Below are 16,704 nucleotides of genomic sequence, written 5' to 3' on the forward strand. Positions count from 1 at the left end.
TAGGCTGTTAAGACAGTTTATTAACAACCTTTGTTTTGAAAAGGACTGAGTTATTTTCGTAAATTAAGTTTTGTACAAACTTGGTGTGTGCTGCGTTCTTTGGGATCCGTAGCTGGGGCAGAACAGAGGCTGCCTTTGCAGAGTCAGTGGTGGCTCCTCCTCCTGCTGCCAGCCTCGCGCTCCACAGCTGATCGTCGGGCATCCCGGGTGCACAGCTGAGAGTTTCTCCCTCCCAGTAAGGCGGCAAGGCAGGCAGGCAGGCGCGTGAAGGGGAGTGACTGGCCGGAAGTAGCCACCCACCATGTTTTGAGTTCCAGGTTGGTGCAGGAGGCTTCTGCCAGGCCCAAAACAGGGTGCAGGGTGGATTTGTGGTGGGCTAGGGCACATGCACAGTGGGACGCGCAGGGCGCATGTGTGGGGTGTGTGGAGGGGGTCATGTGTGGGGCGCACATTGCATTATGGGTGCCAGCATGCACACGCGCTGTTGTGCTCGTGCACGGACACGTACTTTTGGCACACGACAACAAAAACATTAGCCATCACTGGAACAGGGTCTCCTGCTTGAGCAGGGGGTTGGACTATTTCCAAGGTCTCTTCCAGCTCTATTCTGATTGATTAAGAACTGCTGTGATTTACTTCCCAACTGTGGCAAGAAAGGTCATAAAATGAGGGAAAGCTCACTTAACAACTGTCTTGGGACTCAATTGTGGTTGTACACTGAGGACTACCTTTGCCTGCATGAGCAGATAGGGATACCGAGGGATGTCCCTGGAGCTAGATTTGGGAAGGGGGGGGGCAGGTGAGGTGTCGTCCTCTTGGTCCTTCTCCACTCACCACTGAAATGGCTCTTGAGGTCCTCCATTTCCCAGACCGAGTAAGCTGAAGATACCTTTCAGTCCAAGAAGACCGTTCTGACCCGTGAGGAGATTGACAAGTTGCGTCTGATTCAGAATCCCGTTCAGGAGACCGCCACCTCCAGGTAAGACTCCACTGGCTGTACCGTTGAGAAGACCTCCGACACCCCCAAGGAGGCCTCCTCCTGCATCCCCACCGAGGACACCACCAAGCACGCCTGTGTCTCCACCTCCAAGGACACCACCAAGGACTCCTCCACTGCTATTGTCTCCACCTCCAAGGACACCACCAGGCAGTCCTCCACCACCAAGGACACCACCAAGGACTCCTCCACCTCCACCAGTATCACCACCACCAAGGACACCACCAAGGACTCCTCCACCTCCACCAGTATCACCACCACCAAGGACACCACCAAGGACTCCTCCACCTCCACCAGTATCACCACCACCAAGGACACCACCAAGGACTCCTCCACCTCCACCAGTATCACCACCACCAAGGACACCACCAAGGACTCCTCCACCTCCACCAGTATCACCACCACCAAGGACACCACCAAGGACTCCTCCACTGCCTTTGTTTCCACCTCCAAGGACACCACCAGGCAGTCCTCCACCACCAAGGACACCACCAAGGACTCCTCCACTGCCTTTGTTTCCACCTCCAAGGACACCACCAGGCAGTCCTCCACCACCAAGGACACCACCAAGGACTCCTCCACTGCCTTTGTTTCCACCTCCAAGGACACCATCAAGCAGTCCTGTTCCAAACAAGCCTGTGTTGAGAAGAGAATGGTTCCCGTTAGGCTTTCCCCCATCACCAGCTTCAACTCAGTTTCCACGGGATACTCATCACCAGATTGTGCTCCTGCAGCCTAGCACTAATCATCAACCTCTTTTAATGACCCCATAATCCCTTGCGGAGTGGATTCTGGGCAACTGAATGGAGCTAGCAGAGTGTTTACTGGCCAGATGCCCTTCCCGTCACCAATGCGGAGTTACATTCAGCAGATATATTCTCATTGTGCCCAGAGAGGGAAATATCTGCCTCTACCTAGGATCGAACTCACAGTTTCCTGAGTGTGAGGCAAGAGCTCCACCTCTAGGCTGCCACACCACTCTACAGCCTACTACCAATGCTATTACCTATTTGAGTGTGTACGTATGCATGCATCAGAGGTGGGTTTCAGCAGGTTCTGGAGAACTGGTAGTGGAAATTTTGAGTAGTTCGGAGAACCGTAGTAAAAATTCTGACTGGCCCCGCCCCCATCTATTCTCTGCCTCCCGAGTCCCAGCTGATTGGGAGGAAATGGGGATTTTGCAGTAACCTTCCCCTGGAGTGGGGTGGGAATGGAGATTTTACAGTATCCTTCCTCTGCCACGCCCACCAAGCCATGTCACGCCCACCAAGCCCCACCCACAGAACCGGTAGTAAAAAAAATGGAAACCCATCATTGGCATGCATGTAAGCACGTATCTATGTATGTATGTGTGTATGTATTTGTCTGTCTGTTTGTTTTATTATACTGGTATTCCACCCTTTATAATATTTTTTTTACCAACAACTCAAGATGGCAAACGTATCCAACCTTGCATGTTGCCCATCGCAATATTCCTACATGGTGGGTTGAGCCGAGAGAGATTGATTGGCCCCAAATCAGCCAGCTGGCTAAGGTGGGAATTAGAACTCACCGTCTCCTGGTGATTGACCCAAAGTCACCCAATCAGCTTTCCTATCTAAGGCAGGACTAGAACTCACTGTCTCTTGGTGATTGGCCCAAAGTCACCCAGTTAGTTTTCATACCTAAAGCTAGACTAGAACTCACCATCTCCTGGTGATAGGCCCAAATTCACCCAGTTAGTTTTCATACCTAAAGTTAGACTAGAACTCACCATCTCCTGGTGATTGGCCCAAATTCACCCAGTTAGTTTTCATACCTAAAGCTAGACTAGAACTCACTGTCTCCTGGTGATTGGCCCAAAGTCACCCAGCCACCTTTCACACCTAAGGCAGGACTAGATCTCTCCATCTCCTGGTGATTGGCCCAAAGTCACCCAATTAGTTTTCATACCTAAAGCTAGACTAGAACTCACCATCTCCTGGTGATAGACCCAAAGCCACCCAGCTGACTTTCATGCTTAGGGCAAGACTAGAACTCACTGTCTCCTGGTGATTGGCCCAAAGTCACCCAGTTAGTTTTCATACCTAAAGCTAGACTAGAACTCACCATCTCCTGGTGATAGGCCCAAAGCCACCCAGTTGACTTTCATGCTTAGGGCAAGACTAGAACTCACTGTCTCCTGGTGATTGGCTCAACATCACCCAGCTGGCTTTCATGTCTAAAACAGGACTAGAACTCACCGTTTCCTGGTGATTGGCTCAAAGTCACCCATCTGGCTTTCATGCCTAAGGCAGGACTAGAACTCTCCATCTCCTGGTGATTGGCCCAATGTCACCAGCTGGCTTTTATGCCTAAAGCGGGACTAGAACTCATAATCTCCACCTTCTAGTCTGGTGTCTTAGCCGTTAGATCAAGGGTCTCCAAACTTGGGAACTTTCCAACTTGTGGACTTCAACTCCCAGCATGGTTGGCTGGGGAATTCTGGGAGTTGAAGTCCACAAGTCTTAAAGTTTAGAAACCGCTTGCATTAATGAAACATCGACTGTCTAATGAAACATCAGCATGGCTGTTTGGGGAATTCTGGGAGTTGAAGTCCACACATCCTCAATTTGCTGAGGTTAAGAAACCTATCTAGATTATAACTTTAGTTTTAGATACTGTATTTGCAAGCCTTGTGCAGTTTGAAATGTATGCTTTCACGTTTTGGAAGAAATTATTTCTTGCTTAAATATAGTTATAGCTATAGCCTCAGTTTGTTCGTAAACTTTTTTCTGAAAATACCCAGAGTGGGGGACACGTAGAATCAATATCCTTATCCAGATACACCCATGGATGCAAAGAATCTAGCTAGCATTCCTGCCAGGATGAACCATTGTCCAATTGTGGCTTTACTCTGATGGAATCTGTCCAAAGGAGCAAAATGCCATTTCACGGGATTCCCTGAACATTTAACTTACCCCTTCGAGTCCTTCCAGAGTCTAAACCTTGGAGGCTGCTGAGCCCAAGCGTTGGTCCGAGCAAACAGCAGAAGAGGGCCATGCAGATGGCCTCAGCCATGGTCATGGTGGACATCCTGAAAGAGAAGGAAGAAAAGAATGGGTGGAGATGATCTGGATGGGTTCTCAGCATTTGAAGTCCTTGGGGCATCTATGGAGATTCACCGTCATCCAAGTCGTGGTTGTCCCAAAGGGGCTTTTTCAAGAGGCAACTGGACTTTCTGGATTTTCTTTCAAGATGTTTTGCTTCCTATCCAAGAAGCTTCTTGAGCTCTGACTGGATGGTGGGGAATGGAAGGATTTCTACTGCTTGCAGACAGTTGGTCATTTGCATCCTTTTAGAGGGTCGTTGAGGCCACCTGGAAGTTTATCTGTGTCCTAAGGGTCACCTGAGTAGTGGGTGTGGTGCCTTATTGGAACTGCTGAAAGATCAGTGTTGGAGACTGGAGATAGATGATGTTGTATTCCTCCCCCTCTGTTGAGAGAGGGCTGTTCAATTTTGACACAGATGGCTTCTTTGACTCCTCTTTCAATCCAGCAGTCCTCTCTGTCCAAAATATGGACTTTGCTGTCTTCAAAAGAGTGGCATTTGTCTTTTAAATGCAGATGGACTGCTGAATCTCGTCCTGATGGATTTGTTCTCCTTTGTTCTCCTATGTTGTGCCATGCGTTTGTGAAGTGACTGTTTTGTTTCCCCAATGTACAAATCTGTCTTCAAAGAAAAACCAGAAAGTCCAGTTGCCTCTTGAAAAAGCACCTTTGGGACAACCAGGACCTGGTTGACTGAGAATCTCTATAGATGCCTTCCTTTTCTATTTTTCATGCTATCATTCTTTAATTCATAGGATGAAACTTAAAAATCTGAAATCCTTTTAGAGAGTCGTTGAGGCCACCTGGAGGTTTATCTGTGTCCTCAGGGTCACCTGAGTGGTGCAAATGGGTGCAACTACAACACAATCCTTTCAGGAGTTCCAAGAAAGCTCCACGCCCATTTGTAGTATTCAGGTGACCCTGAGGATAAACCTACAAGTAGCCTCAATGTCCTTCTAAAAGGATGCAAATGACCAGCTATCTGCAAGGAGTAGAAATCCTTCCATTCCCCTCCATCCAGTCAGAGCTGAAGAAGCTTCTTGGATGAGAAGTGAAACCTCTTCTAAGAAAAACCAGAAATTCCAGTTGCCTCCTGAAAAAAGCACCTTTGGGACAACCATGACCTGGATGACGGAGAATCTCTACAGACTTTTAGCTATACAATTTGGAATGAACAGCCTTTGAATGGTGTGGGAATAAGGAATGGATTTCCAGAAGAAAAAATTGCAGACTACAGGAACCATTTGCACCACTCAGGTGACCCTGAGGACACAGAGAAACCTCCAAGTGGCCTCAACGACCCTCTAAATGAATGCAAATGACCAGCTAGCTATCTGCAAGGAAGTTAAATCCTTTCCTTCCCCACCATCCAGTCAGAGCAGAAGAAGCTTCTTGGATGAGAAGCGAAACCTCTTCTAAGAAAAACCATGGTGTGGCGCTGAGCCCGGGGCTTATAAAGAAGGAGCAGAGCAAAATCAAAGTCACCAGTTGGCATCCGTTGACCCGAATGAATGGCTGCCTTTAAGAACTTTTAAGCTGTGGGCTCAACCTCAAAACCATGTCGAAATCAGGAGTCATCCTTTCTGCTCAGCTAAGGAGGTTGGAGAGGTTTGGGAAATTGGACGCAGCTGGCTACAGAGATGTTGTACAGTGATGGGTGCTCCATCATTAGAAACCTTCAAAAAGAGGGTGGATTAGCCATTTGTCCAGAATGGTAGAGGGTCTCGTGCTTGAGCAGGGGGTTGGACTAGAAGACCTCCAAGGTCTCTTCCAACTCCATTGTTCTGCTCTGCTCTGTTCTACTCTTCTCCTGTTCTGTTCTAATCGTCAACAAAGATGATGAGGGGACTGGAGGCTAAAACATATGAAGAACGGTTGCAGGTATGTCTAGTTTAATGAAAAGAAGGACTAAGGGGAGACAGGATAGCAGTCTTCCAATATCTCAGGGGCTGCCCCAAAGAAGAGGGAGTCAAGCTCTTCTCCAAAGCACCTGAAGACAAGACAAGAAGCAACGCATGGAAACTCATCAAGGAGAGAAGCAACTTAGAACTAAGGAGAAATTTCCTGACAGTGGGAACAATTAACCAGTGGGACAACTTACCTCCAGAAGCTGTGAGTGCTCCAACACTGGAAGTTTTTAAGAAGATGTTGGATAACCATTTGTCTGAAGTGGTGTAGGGTTCCCTGCCTAAGCTGGGGGTTGGACTAGAAGACCTCCAAGGTCCCTTCCAACTCTGTTATTCTATTCTATTCTATTCTATTCTATTCTATTCTATTCTATTCTATTCTATTCTATTCTATTCTATTCTATTCTTATTTATTTATTTTATTTGTCAAGCATGTATTAGATAACAGATATAAGTATAAACATAATTTGAATACATGAAAAGAGTAAGTAAAAAGGAATAGTAGGACATGGATGATAGGCACGCTGGTGTGCTTATGCATGGCCCTTACAGACCTCTTAGGAATGGGGTGAGGTCAACAGTAGACAGTCTAAGGTTAAAGTTTTGGGGCTTTGGGGATGAAACCACAGAGTCAGGTAGTGCATTCCAGGCGTTGACAACTATTCTGTTCTGTTCTGTTCTGTTCTGTTCTGTTCTGTTCTGCTCTGCTCTGCTCTGCTCTGCTCTGCTCTGCTCTGCTCCTGTTCTGTTCTGTTCTGTTGGCAGGAGAATAAGTAATGGGTGGAAGCTCATTAAAAAACAGATCCAATCTGGAAATAAGGAGGAATTTCCTGATTATGAATTGGTGGAATAACTTGCCAGCCAGAATTGTGGGTGCTCCATCGCTGGAGTTTTTCAAAAACAGACTGGGGAACCATTTGTCCAGGATGGTAGAGATGGGCAAGGGGTTGGACTACAAGACCTCCAAAGTCCCTTCCAATCCAGTTATTCTATGATTGATATTCTGTGCTGGTGGACCAGTAAGTGAGAATTGAAACTCTTCTTCTAACTGTCCGTTGAAAGTTATTCTGTTATTCTCTAAGTGGGACTGATGTTCTCTCTTTTGAACTGCTAGCAGATCTTTTTCTGTGTCCCCCCTCCACACACTACCTCCAAAGGCCCCCAGGATTAGAGGCTACCTCCGACTGTATGCTCAGTTTTCTAATAGCTCATTAGCAACAGGAGTAAATGTTGCATAATAATCAGAAAGAAAGAAAAAAGAAAGTTATTCTGTTATTCTCTAATTCCATTATTCTGTTATAATTGCCTCAACAGTAAGGGCAGATACTACCTGATTAACCTCAATTAGCCAACTACCTGCTGAAATTTCCCCAAAGGGAAGGGCCAAAAGGGAGCATTTTCTTGGGAGGCCCTCCCCTACCAAAAGATAAACACACACACACAAGGCAAGATCCATTGGCCATTGTCTTTTCCCAGAATTTTCTTTCAGTTTCCCAGTTTTAGCCTGCAGCCCTGGGATCTCCTGGTGGTCTTCTTTCTAAGTCCTAAGCAGGTTCAGTCCTGCTTAGCTTCCCAAGATCAGGCAGTCCAGCTAATTGTAGCTGGTGCAGAATATTTAATATTTCCTCTCATTTTCGTCAGGGTCTCCAGCAGGTTAATTAAAGGCCCTTTAAAGAAGGAGAGGAAGATAATTTCCTTGAGACGTTTCGATGCCCCACTGTTCAATTTAAACCAACTGTCTTTTTTCTCCCCTCCCATCAACGGAGAACATTTGTAATCCTTTCGGTTATTAATTCACGAACGCCTTTCGAATTAATGTGTCACATTTACTCAGAATTTCAGTTCAGGCAGGACGTTTCATCAACGCTTCACAGTTGCATCCCCTCCATCTGCCTTTGTAAGTCTGGAGATGATTAAACTGGGCTTGTTCCTTGCTGGCTCTGATTTTTATGCAAAATTAGCTGCTTTGAGGAGAAAGATCGATTCAGTCACAACCCCCTGTGTGAATTGCATGGACGTGACCCACGAATCAAAAATCCATTTGTCCTTATGAAAAGCTTACAGCCTTAATTGATTTATGGATCCTTATCCACACAACCTTGTGATTTGATTGAGATGGTTGACCCCTTCCAGTGGGCCTGTCTCTGGGGTCTCTGAAAGGGGGGAAGAAACCACAGGTACCCCTGAGCTGTGCCCCTTTTAGGATGGGCTGAAAGATGGACTTTTCTTTTTTTAAAAAAAAAATTGATTTATATGCCGCCCTTCTCCGGAGACTCAGGGCGGCTTACAATGCGTTAAGCGATAGCCTTCATACTTTTGTATATTTATACAAAGCTTATTGCCCCCACAAACTGGGTCCTCATTTCACCTACCTTAGAAAGGATGGAAGGCTGAGTCAACCTTGAGCCTGGCAAGATTCGAACTTACAGTAATTGCAGGCAGCTGAATGATAATAACAGGCTATTAGTCTGCTGCGCCACCAGACTTGGCCATCGAAGACGATTAGGGGACTTCTTTCCCTTTCCAAAGTTGCGCATATGCGATTCTAGCCGCAGTGGTAATATGTATGAAAAGGTACCAGTCTATTTTCCTTATGCCCCCAGGGTTTATTCCTAATAAGTAGACCTCTGGTCTCAATTGAAAGCTGACTCCTGTAATCTCCATGAGCCAATCTTTTATCTTGCTCCAACAGTTTTGGGCTTGTAGACATGTCCACCATTGGTGGTAAAATGTACCCCTGATTGTACCATCGGATCAGATGATTATTAACAAAATTTTGTGGTGTGCAGAATGCGATAGATTAACATATATTCTTAAAGATAGACAAGAATCAACTTTCAATCAAAGCTGGGATAAATGGTACCAATGGATAGAAGTAAAAATGTCATGAGATAGATGTTAGGAAAGCATCTGGCATAGATATGTAAATAGCAAACTAAATATAAATAAGGTAATATTAGATATAAGAAGATATAAGAAGATTAACAAGTGTAAGATGCAGTATGATAAACCTAATCGAATCTGTAGTATGATGATATGTAATGTTATTTAGAAACTGTATATATATATATGGGAGTTGAATCAACCTCAGTTGTATGTATGTGATTTTGTCTTGTTATAGTCTTTTTCTGTGTTTTTTTTTTAATTTATAATAAAAATTATTTTAAAAAAAAGATGATTAGGGGACTGGAGGCTAAAACATATGAAGAATGATTGTAGGAATTGGGTCTTTCTATCTACAGTAGTGGCCAAAATTGTGGAAACCTTTTGGGAAAAGTGTATTTTTGAGGTTTGATGGCCAGTAACACCACTTTTTTGGGGGGAGTTTCAAGATAATCCTATTCCACTGCTGGAATGGCCTGGGAAAAGCCCAGATCTTCTTAACCCAATGGAAAATCTATGGAGCTGACTCAAGAAACTGGTTAGTCAGAAGTGACCCAGCAATAAAACCCAGTTAATAGAAGCCATCATTCAATCTTGGTTTCCCATGATAACAGCTGCAGAACTCAAAGGCTTGGTTCACTCCATGGGAAGACGTTGTAAGGCCGTCATTCATGCTAAAGGTTACCCAACTAAGGATTAACTGACGTGGTGATCATTTTTGTATATCTCGTTTTTTTCTACGTGTTTCACTTTTCTTCTTTATACTGTAACCACTATTCTAATAGCAAATCCTTCATAAAAGGATTTATTGCATTACATTCTTGACTAAATTATCTTTCCATTGATATATAATTTTATGGTACTATTCCAAAAAAAAAAAGTGTTGTTATTAGCTAGTTTTAGAAAATACACTTTTCCCAAAAGGTTTCCACAATTCTGGCCACTACTGTAATGAAAAGAAGGACCAGGATAGCAATCTTCCAATATTTGAGGGGTTGCCCCGAAGAAGAGGAGGTCAACCTATTCTCCAAAGCACCGGAAGACACGACAAGAAACCATGGATGGAAACTATAATCAAGGAGAGAAGCAACCTGGAATTAAGGAGAAACTTCCTGACAGTGAGAACAATTAGAGGAATGACTTGCCTCCAAAGGTTGTGGCTGCTCCAGCATCCACAAGAAGGTCTTCAAGAAGAGATTGGGCATCCACTTGTCTGAAATGGCATAGGGTCTCCTGCTTGAGTGGAATGGATGGGGGTGGACTAGAAGACCTCCAAGGTCCCTTCCAACTCTGTTATTCGGTTATTCAGTGGAACAACCTGCCTCCAGAAGTTGTGGGTGCTCCAGCATTGGAGGTCTTCAAGAAGAGTTCCATTAGTCTGCTGCTTGGGCAGGGGGTTGGACTAGAAGACCTCCAAGGTCCCTTCCAACTCTGTTCTTCTACGTTCTCCAGAGCTTTAGTCCTCAGAACCCCCACTGGAAACTAACTCTCCTGCCTGCTTCTTGCGATCCACCTTCTGCTCTGTATGATGATCTAAGAGAAGAAACCGTACGCTCTTACCTGAGAGTCTTCAGCTTTGGCAAGTAGGGTTTCCTTGCCACCTTTCTTATATATGCAAGCCGTGGGCAGGTAGAGGAGGAAGAAGGGTTGAATTTGAAACCTCTCAGCCGGATTGTTTCCTCCTCCCGTGGCTTTGTGTAAGTGTCTCACAGGACAATTTTTTTCCTCCAACAAAGTCAGGGGTAGACTTGCTCCTGGGTGAGTGGTGGTGGTTAGAGTTCTTCCTTGCCCGGTGGAAGAACCACCAACTTGGAGAAAGTGATGTTGTTATGGTGCTGGGAAGGGAAGATCTACCTTGATCCAGACATTCAGGGGATAGGGGGTGGCAAGCAAGGGCCATGTATTGTTGTCTCAGGAGCTCCATTCAACGTGGACATCTCAAGGCAGCCCAGAGAATGAGCTGGGGGCTGTATCCTGGGAGGGTTTAAAGCCACTGAGATAGTCCCTTTCCCTTGGACATTTCCTGAAGCAGCTTGAACATTGGGCCCTACCTGTTCGATCAATCAATCAGAATAGAATCACTGGGACCTTGGAGGTCTTCTAGTCCAACCCCCTGCTCAAACAGGAGACCCTATTCCAGTGATGGCTAACCTTTTTGCCGTCTTGTGCCAAAACCGGGGGCAGCACAGGGGGGGTTTGCGTGGGTGTGTGCCCACGCCCAAAATTCAATGCGCATGTGACACCACCCCACTCCCCCCACTTTTGGCACGCGATGGCACGGTGGGCCCAGTAGGCCCGTTTTTCACCCTCCCGAGGCTCCAGAGTCTTTCTTGGAGCCTGGGGAGGGCAAAAATAGCCTTCCCCACCCCCGGAGGCTCTTCGGAGGTTGGAAACAGCCCATTTCCCAACCACCAGAAGAAAATCAGCTGGCTGGCACGCACATGCATGCTGGAGCTGAGCTAGGGCAATGCTCGCATGCCCACAGATGCCACCTGTGGCACCCGTGCCATAGGTTCGCTATCACGGCCCTATGCCATTTCAAAAAAATGTTTGACCAACATTTTCCTTTTTGCTCTTTATATACAGGTAAAACCTCTGAAAAAGTAAAAGACTTAGAGCTGTGATGGCGAACCCATGGCACGCGTGCCAGAAGTGGCACACAGAGCCTACTCTGCTGGCAGGCATGCCGTCGCCCCAGGTCAGATCTCCGTGGCGTTTCTTTCGTGAGCTTCTGTTTCCCTGCAAAAGACAAAACAGAAGCTCACAAAAGAAAAAGATCTTACCTCTTGCCGCGCTGCCGCTGTTGGAATGCCCCGCCTCCCGCCGGCCAGCTAGTCTTTGGGTCCCTGCTGCGCATGCACGCATGTTGGTGCATGTGCACGCATGACCGTGCAATTTTGTGCGCATGTTGGTGCATGTCAGTGCAGGTTCGTGTGCATGTTGGCGCATGTGCACGCATGTTGGTGCATGTGCACGCATGACCGTGCAATTTTGTGCACATGTTGGTGCATGTCAGCACAGGTTCGTGCGCATGTTGGCACATGTGCACATGTTGGTGCATGCATATGTATGTCGATGCATGCATGCATTCGTACACACGCACGTTCAGTTTGGGCATGCACGCGTGCACAGTTTGGGCACTCGGTGTCTAAAAGGTTCGCCATCCTTGAACTACAGCCATCCTGATAGGTTCCCGCCTCAAACCCTGGAAATCCCCTGGAAGGGGATGCCAAGTTGGTGCCAAGATGTACAACAGCGTCAACATCAAAGTCCTTACTGGCATCCTTGACTATCCTTAAGAGATGCCTCTTGTCTCTGCTGGCAGCAGCACCTGGCAGGCAACACACCTTTTCCCAAACGTCCACCTCCTTTCCTAAATTGACATCTCTTACAGTTGAGTCACCAACCAGAAAGTGGCTTCTCTTTTTACATACTTTGCTTGCCTCACCTGACTGGTGTACAATACCTTATTCTGTGCTGCCCAGCTCACTCACACACACACACAGAGGTAATGGTGGTTTGGTAAGTTTATGAATATTCCCCAGCAATCCCCTTCACCAAAACCCCAGGACTGTCCTAATGAAGTCCAGCCCAAAGCAGACCGTTGCTAGCCCAGAGAGCAATGGCCAGTGAGTCCACAAGGCACTTGAAAGTTTCCCAAACAAGATAAATCCACCAGGCAAAACTTAATCCACAACTCAAGAGGGCTCACAAGGCACGATCCAAATCAAGGCACAGTGTCAATCCAGCGCAAGGCAGGAAACACACAGCTAGGAAAAAAAACACCTTGTTCCCAGCATCGCCTCCATCTGCCTGCTGTGCTAAATACGAAGCTTCTGGTGCAGCCCACCAAGCGGGGGCAAGGCAGCCTCCTTGCGAGTAATCAGGCTGACCTTCTCTGCTCCTGCCTTTTCTCTGCCCTACGTGTTCTCGGATCGGGTACAGAAGGCAGTTCCTCCTCCTCATCGCTGGTCAGCTGCAGCTGTTTGCTTTCCCCATCTGAAGCTTCAGGTATGTCCTGCTACAGCTGCGCTTCAGCCTTTCTTGATCGGGATTCCCTGTGCACAGTCACTCACGCCCTCGTCACCTCTCGCCTTGACTACTGCAATGCTCTCTACATGGGGCCCCCCTGGAGGGGCACCCGGAGGCTCCAGCTGGTCCAGAACGCAGCAGCGCGGGTAGTGATGGGAGCAGCCTGGTGCTCCCATGTAACACTGCTCCTGCGCGAGCTGCACTGGCTCCCGGTGGTCTTCCGGGTGCGCTTCAAGGTGTTGGTCATCACCTTTAAAGCGCTCCATGGCATAGGGCCTAGCTATCTCCGAGACCGCCTGCTGCCACCAACGACCTCCTATCAACCCGTGCGCTCCCACAGAGAGGGCCTCCTCGGGGTGCCATCGGCCAAGCAATGTAGACTGGTGGCCCCCAGGGGGAGGGCCTTCTCTGTGGGGGCATCTACCCTCTGGAATCAGTTGCCCCCGGAGATAAGAAGAATCCAGGACCTCAATGCCTTCCGCCGTGCCCTTAAAACCCACTTTTTCCAGCAAGCCGGGCTGGCTTAGGAAGAAATTTTTAAAAAATTTTTAAATGTTTAATTGGTTTGTGGTTTTTTAAATTTTGGGCCAAATTTATATAGATTTTAATTGTTTTTAATATTTAGTTTAGTTTAGTTTAGTTTATTTGATTTGTATACCGCCCTACTCCCGAAGGACTCAGGGCGGTGAACAGCCAACAATAAAATACATAAATACACAAAATTTAAAAGCCCGATAAAATCAAATTAAATTATTTGGCCCAGACAAATTAAAATACCCCAATAATTTAAAAACAGATTAAAATTTACATATTTAAAAAGGGAAGAGATCAGGCCAAGCCCGCTTGATGGAATAAAAGAGTCTTCACAGCACGGCGGAAGGAGCGCAGATCCGGGATCCTCCGTATCTCCGGGGGGAGCTCATTCCAGATGGCGGGTGCCCCCACAGAGAAGGCTCTCCCCCTGGGGGCCGCCAGTCGACACTGTTTGGCTGACGGCACCCGGAGGAGTCCCTCTCTATGAGAGCGTACTGGCTGGTGGGAGGCTATTGGTGGTAGTAGGCGGTCTCGTATATACCCTGGTCCTAAGCCATGGAGCGCTTTAAAGGTGGTAACCAAAACCTTGAAGCGCACCCGGAAGACCACTGGGAGCCAGTGCAGCTCGCGCAGGAGAGGTGTTACATGGGAGCGCCATGTCGCTTCCATTACCACCCGCGCGGCCGCACTCTGCGCCAGTTGGAGCCTCCGGGTGCTCCTCAAGGGGAGCCCCATGTAGAGAGCGTTGCAATAGTCCAGACGGGAGGTGACGAGGGCATGAGTGACCGTGCATAACGAGTCCCGATCCAGAAAGGGACGCAACTGGCGAATCAGATCATGTTTTTAATTCTGGCTGTGCACCGCCCTGAGTCCTCAGGGAGAAGGGCGGTATATAAATTGAAAAATAAAAAATAAAAATAAAATAAAAAATAGCTCTCTGCCATCTGCTCAGAGCCATTCCCCAACTCCCCTCCCAGGAGTGGTTCATCCTCCTGCAAATTGACATCTGGAGAGGTATCTGGGGAAGCGTCCTGGCGGGAGTCATCACAGTTTCCCACCTTCTCCTATCCAAAACAACCTTCTTCCTCTCGGACCACAACCTCCTGCTCAGGTGAGTTATGGTCATCATTGCAAACAGCTGGTCCTGCCACCTTAGTATCTCGATTAAGGTCAGCTGTGTCTCTTAGGCAGGGACACACCAAAAGCTTTGGGTTTGTGGTTCACAGCTCTCACCCTGGAGATGTCCTTACTGCTCTTCTCCTGCAGGATCTTTTTGGTAGAGGGGGCGCATAATGGGACATCTCCATGGAACAGAGTGGCTGAGCAGGACAACTAATTTCAGCCTGGAGAGCACAGACTAGAGACTCTAGATCAGGGGTCCCCAAGCTCCAGGCCGCGGTCCATTACAGGGCCTTGAGCTGTTCGGAACCAGGCCACAGGAAGTGGTGGGTGAACGCATGTGCGCATCCCCACTTCAGGCAGTGAGTGAGCACTTGTGCTCCATTTGTGTGAGCAGGGGGTACACGTGCCTGCCGCTCGTGCAAATGGAGGTGTGTGTTAGTGTACACTTGCCTGCCACTTACATGGAACCATTCCTTCTGCCCCTCCCCCCACCGGTCCACAAAGGCGGAGAGATTGGGGAACTCTAGCAATCTGTCCAGGTAGACTCGCAATTTGTTTACAAATAGGACAGTATCCAAACAGAGCACACGAAAGACAGCTGCAACATAGTGACTAAATTAGTAGCAAAATACTGTGGATATAGTATACTTAGATTTCAGCAAGGCATTCGACAAAGTAGACCACAAAACATTTTCTTCGTAAGCTAGAAAAAAGTGGGATAGATGGCTTCACCACCAGATGGATTCATAACTTCAAGGTTTTGGTTACCACCTTTAGAGCGCTCCATGGCTTAGGACCTGGTTATTTACGGGACCGCCTACTACCACAAACAGCCTCCCACCGGCCGGTACGCTCTCATAGAAAGGGGCTCCTCCGGGTGCCGTCAGCCAAGCAGTGTCGACTGGCATCCCCCAGGTGGAGGGCCTTCTCTGTGGGGGCACCCACTATCTGGAACGAGCTCCCCCCGGAGATACGGAGGATCCCGGATCTGCGCACTTTCCGCTATGCTCTTAAGACCCTCCTATTCCAGCAAGCCGGCCTGGCCTAATTTTCTCCCCTTTCTTTTAAATTTTTAAATTGGAATTTTAATTTGTTTTTAAATTATTGGGATTTTTAATTGTCTTGGGCTAAATTATTTAATTTGGTTTTAATTATGTTTCTAACTTTTGTATTTATGTATTTTATTCTGTGCCTGTTCACCGCCCTGAGTCCTTCGGGAGTAGGGCGGTATATAAATTTAATAAAACAAACAAACAAACTGGCTGACAAACAGTACTCAACGAGTAGTTCTTAATGGATCTACGTCTACATGGAGCAAAGTAAGCAGTGGGATACCACAAGCTTCCGTCTTAGGTCCAGGACTCTTCAATATCTTCATAAACGACTTAGATGAGGGAATAAAAGGGGAATTTACCAAATTTGCAATGGTGTAGGGTCTCCTGTTTGGGCGGGGCAGGAGGGTTGGACTAGATGAACTACAAGACCCCTTCCAACTCTGTTAATCTGTAATCTGCAAAACAAAGTGTTGCATTAAGCTAAGCCAGACATTCTAAAATCAAATTGCAATCACAGAAGGACTTACCAAGGATGAACTACTGCTGATTTAAATTTCGAGTTATATGATTTGGGCGCCGTTAGGCGCGTGGGTCCCCTGGACTTCGTCTCGGTCCTCCTGAACTCACAGTGAGGGGCTCTTCCCAGCAGCCTTTGGTGCTATGCAAATGCAATGTGGATGCCACCAAACGAGGGGGCTTCACCAGAGAAGTCACTAAAATATGGGGGGACAAGACCGGAGAAGACGCAATCGCCGGCACACTCAAATGTATCTGTCTGAGTCCATAAGAAGGCAGGAGAAGAAGCGAGGGATGGATGGAAACACCCTCTCTTGGTTGGCATGGCAAGTCGTTGATATTTATGGATGGCTCAACTTGAATGACTTCTGGAACATTCTGTGCTGGAATATTCAGTGCTATATCTTCATTGACCAATCAAGCAAGTGGGATTTTTTTTTAAAATTAAGAAATGCTGTCAGGCTTCCAAGTAATAACCCCAAAGCAATCAAAACCCTGAGGCCTACAGTTTTCTCAAAGCATAATTTTATTTGGGTTGTCATATTGGCACAGCTGATGAAAACCCGACTCTGAAGGACCCAGGTTCATCA

At 47.2% G+C, this 16,704-nt stretch overlaps 1 protein-coding gene across 1 annotated transcript in view; it reads right to left on the reverse strand.

Annotated features, from left to right (window-relative positions):
• The window catches only part of LOC117666649 (uncharacterized), a 37,781-nt gene extending 21,434 nt beyond the window's left edge, over window positions 1–16,347 (reverse strand). Inside the window, exons 1-3 of the mRNA XM_087888931.1 lie at window positions 16,126–16,347; window positions 3,937–4,052; window positions 835–1,633 (exon numbers count right to left, since the gene is read on the reverse strand). Coding sequence (XP_087745057.1) covers window positions 835–1,633; window positions 3,937–4,051 — 914 coding nt within the window. The 5' untranslated portion in view covers window position 4,052; window positions 16,126–16,347. The remainder of the gene's footprint in view (window positions 1–834; window positions 1,634–3,936; window positions 4,053–16,125) is intronic.
• Between the last annotated feature and the right edge of the window lie 357 nt (window positions 16,348–16,704).

The sequence above is a fragment of the Pantherophis guttatus genome, chromosome 3 (genome assembly GCF_059756535.1).
Source record: "Pantherophis guttatus breed Tessera chromosome 3, ASM5975653v1, whole genome shotgun sequence".
In the NCBI taxonomy this organism is placed as follows: Eukaryota; Metazoa; Chordata; class Lepidosauria; order Squamata; family Colubridae; genus Pantherophis; species Pantherophis guttatus.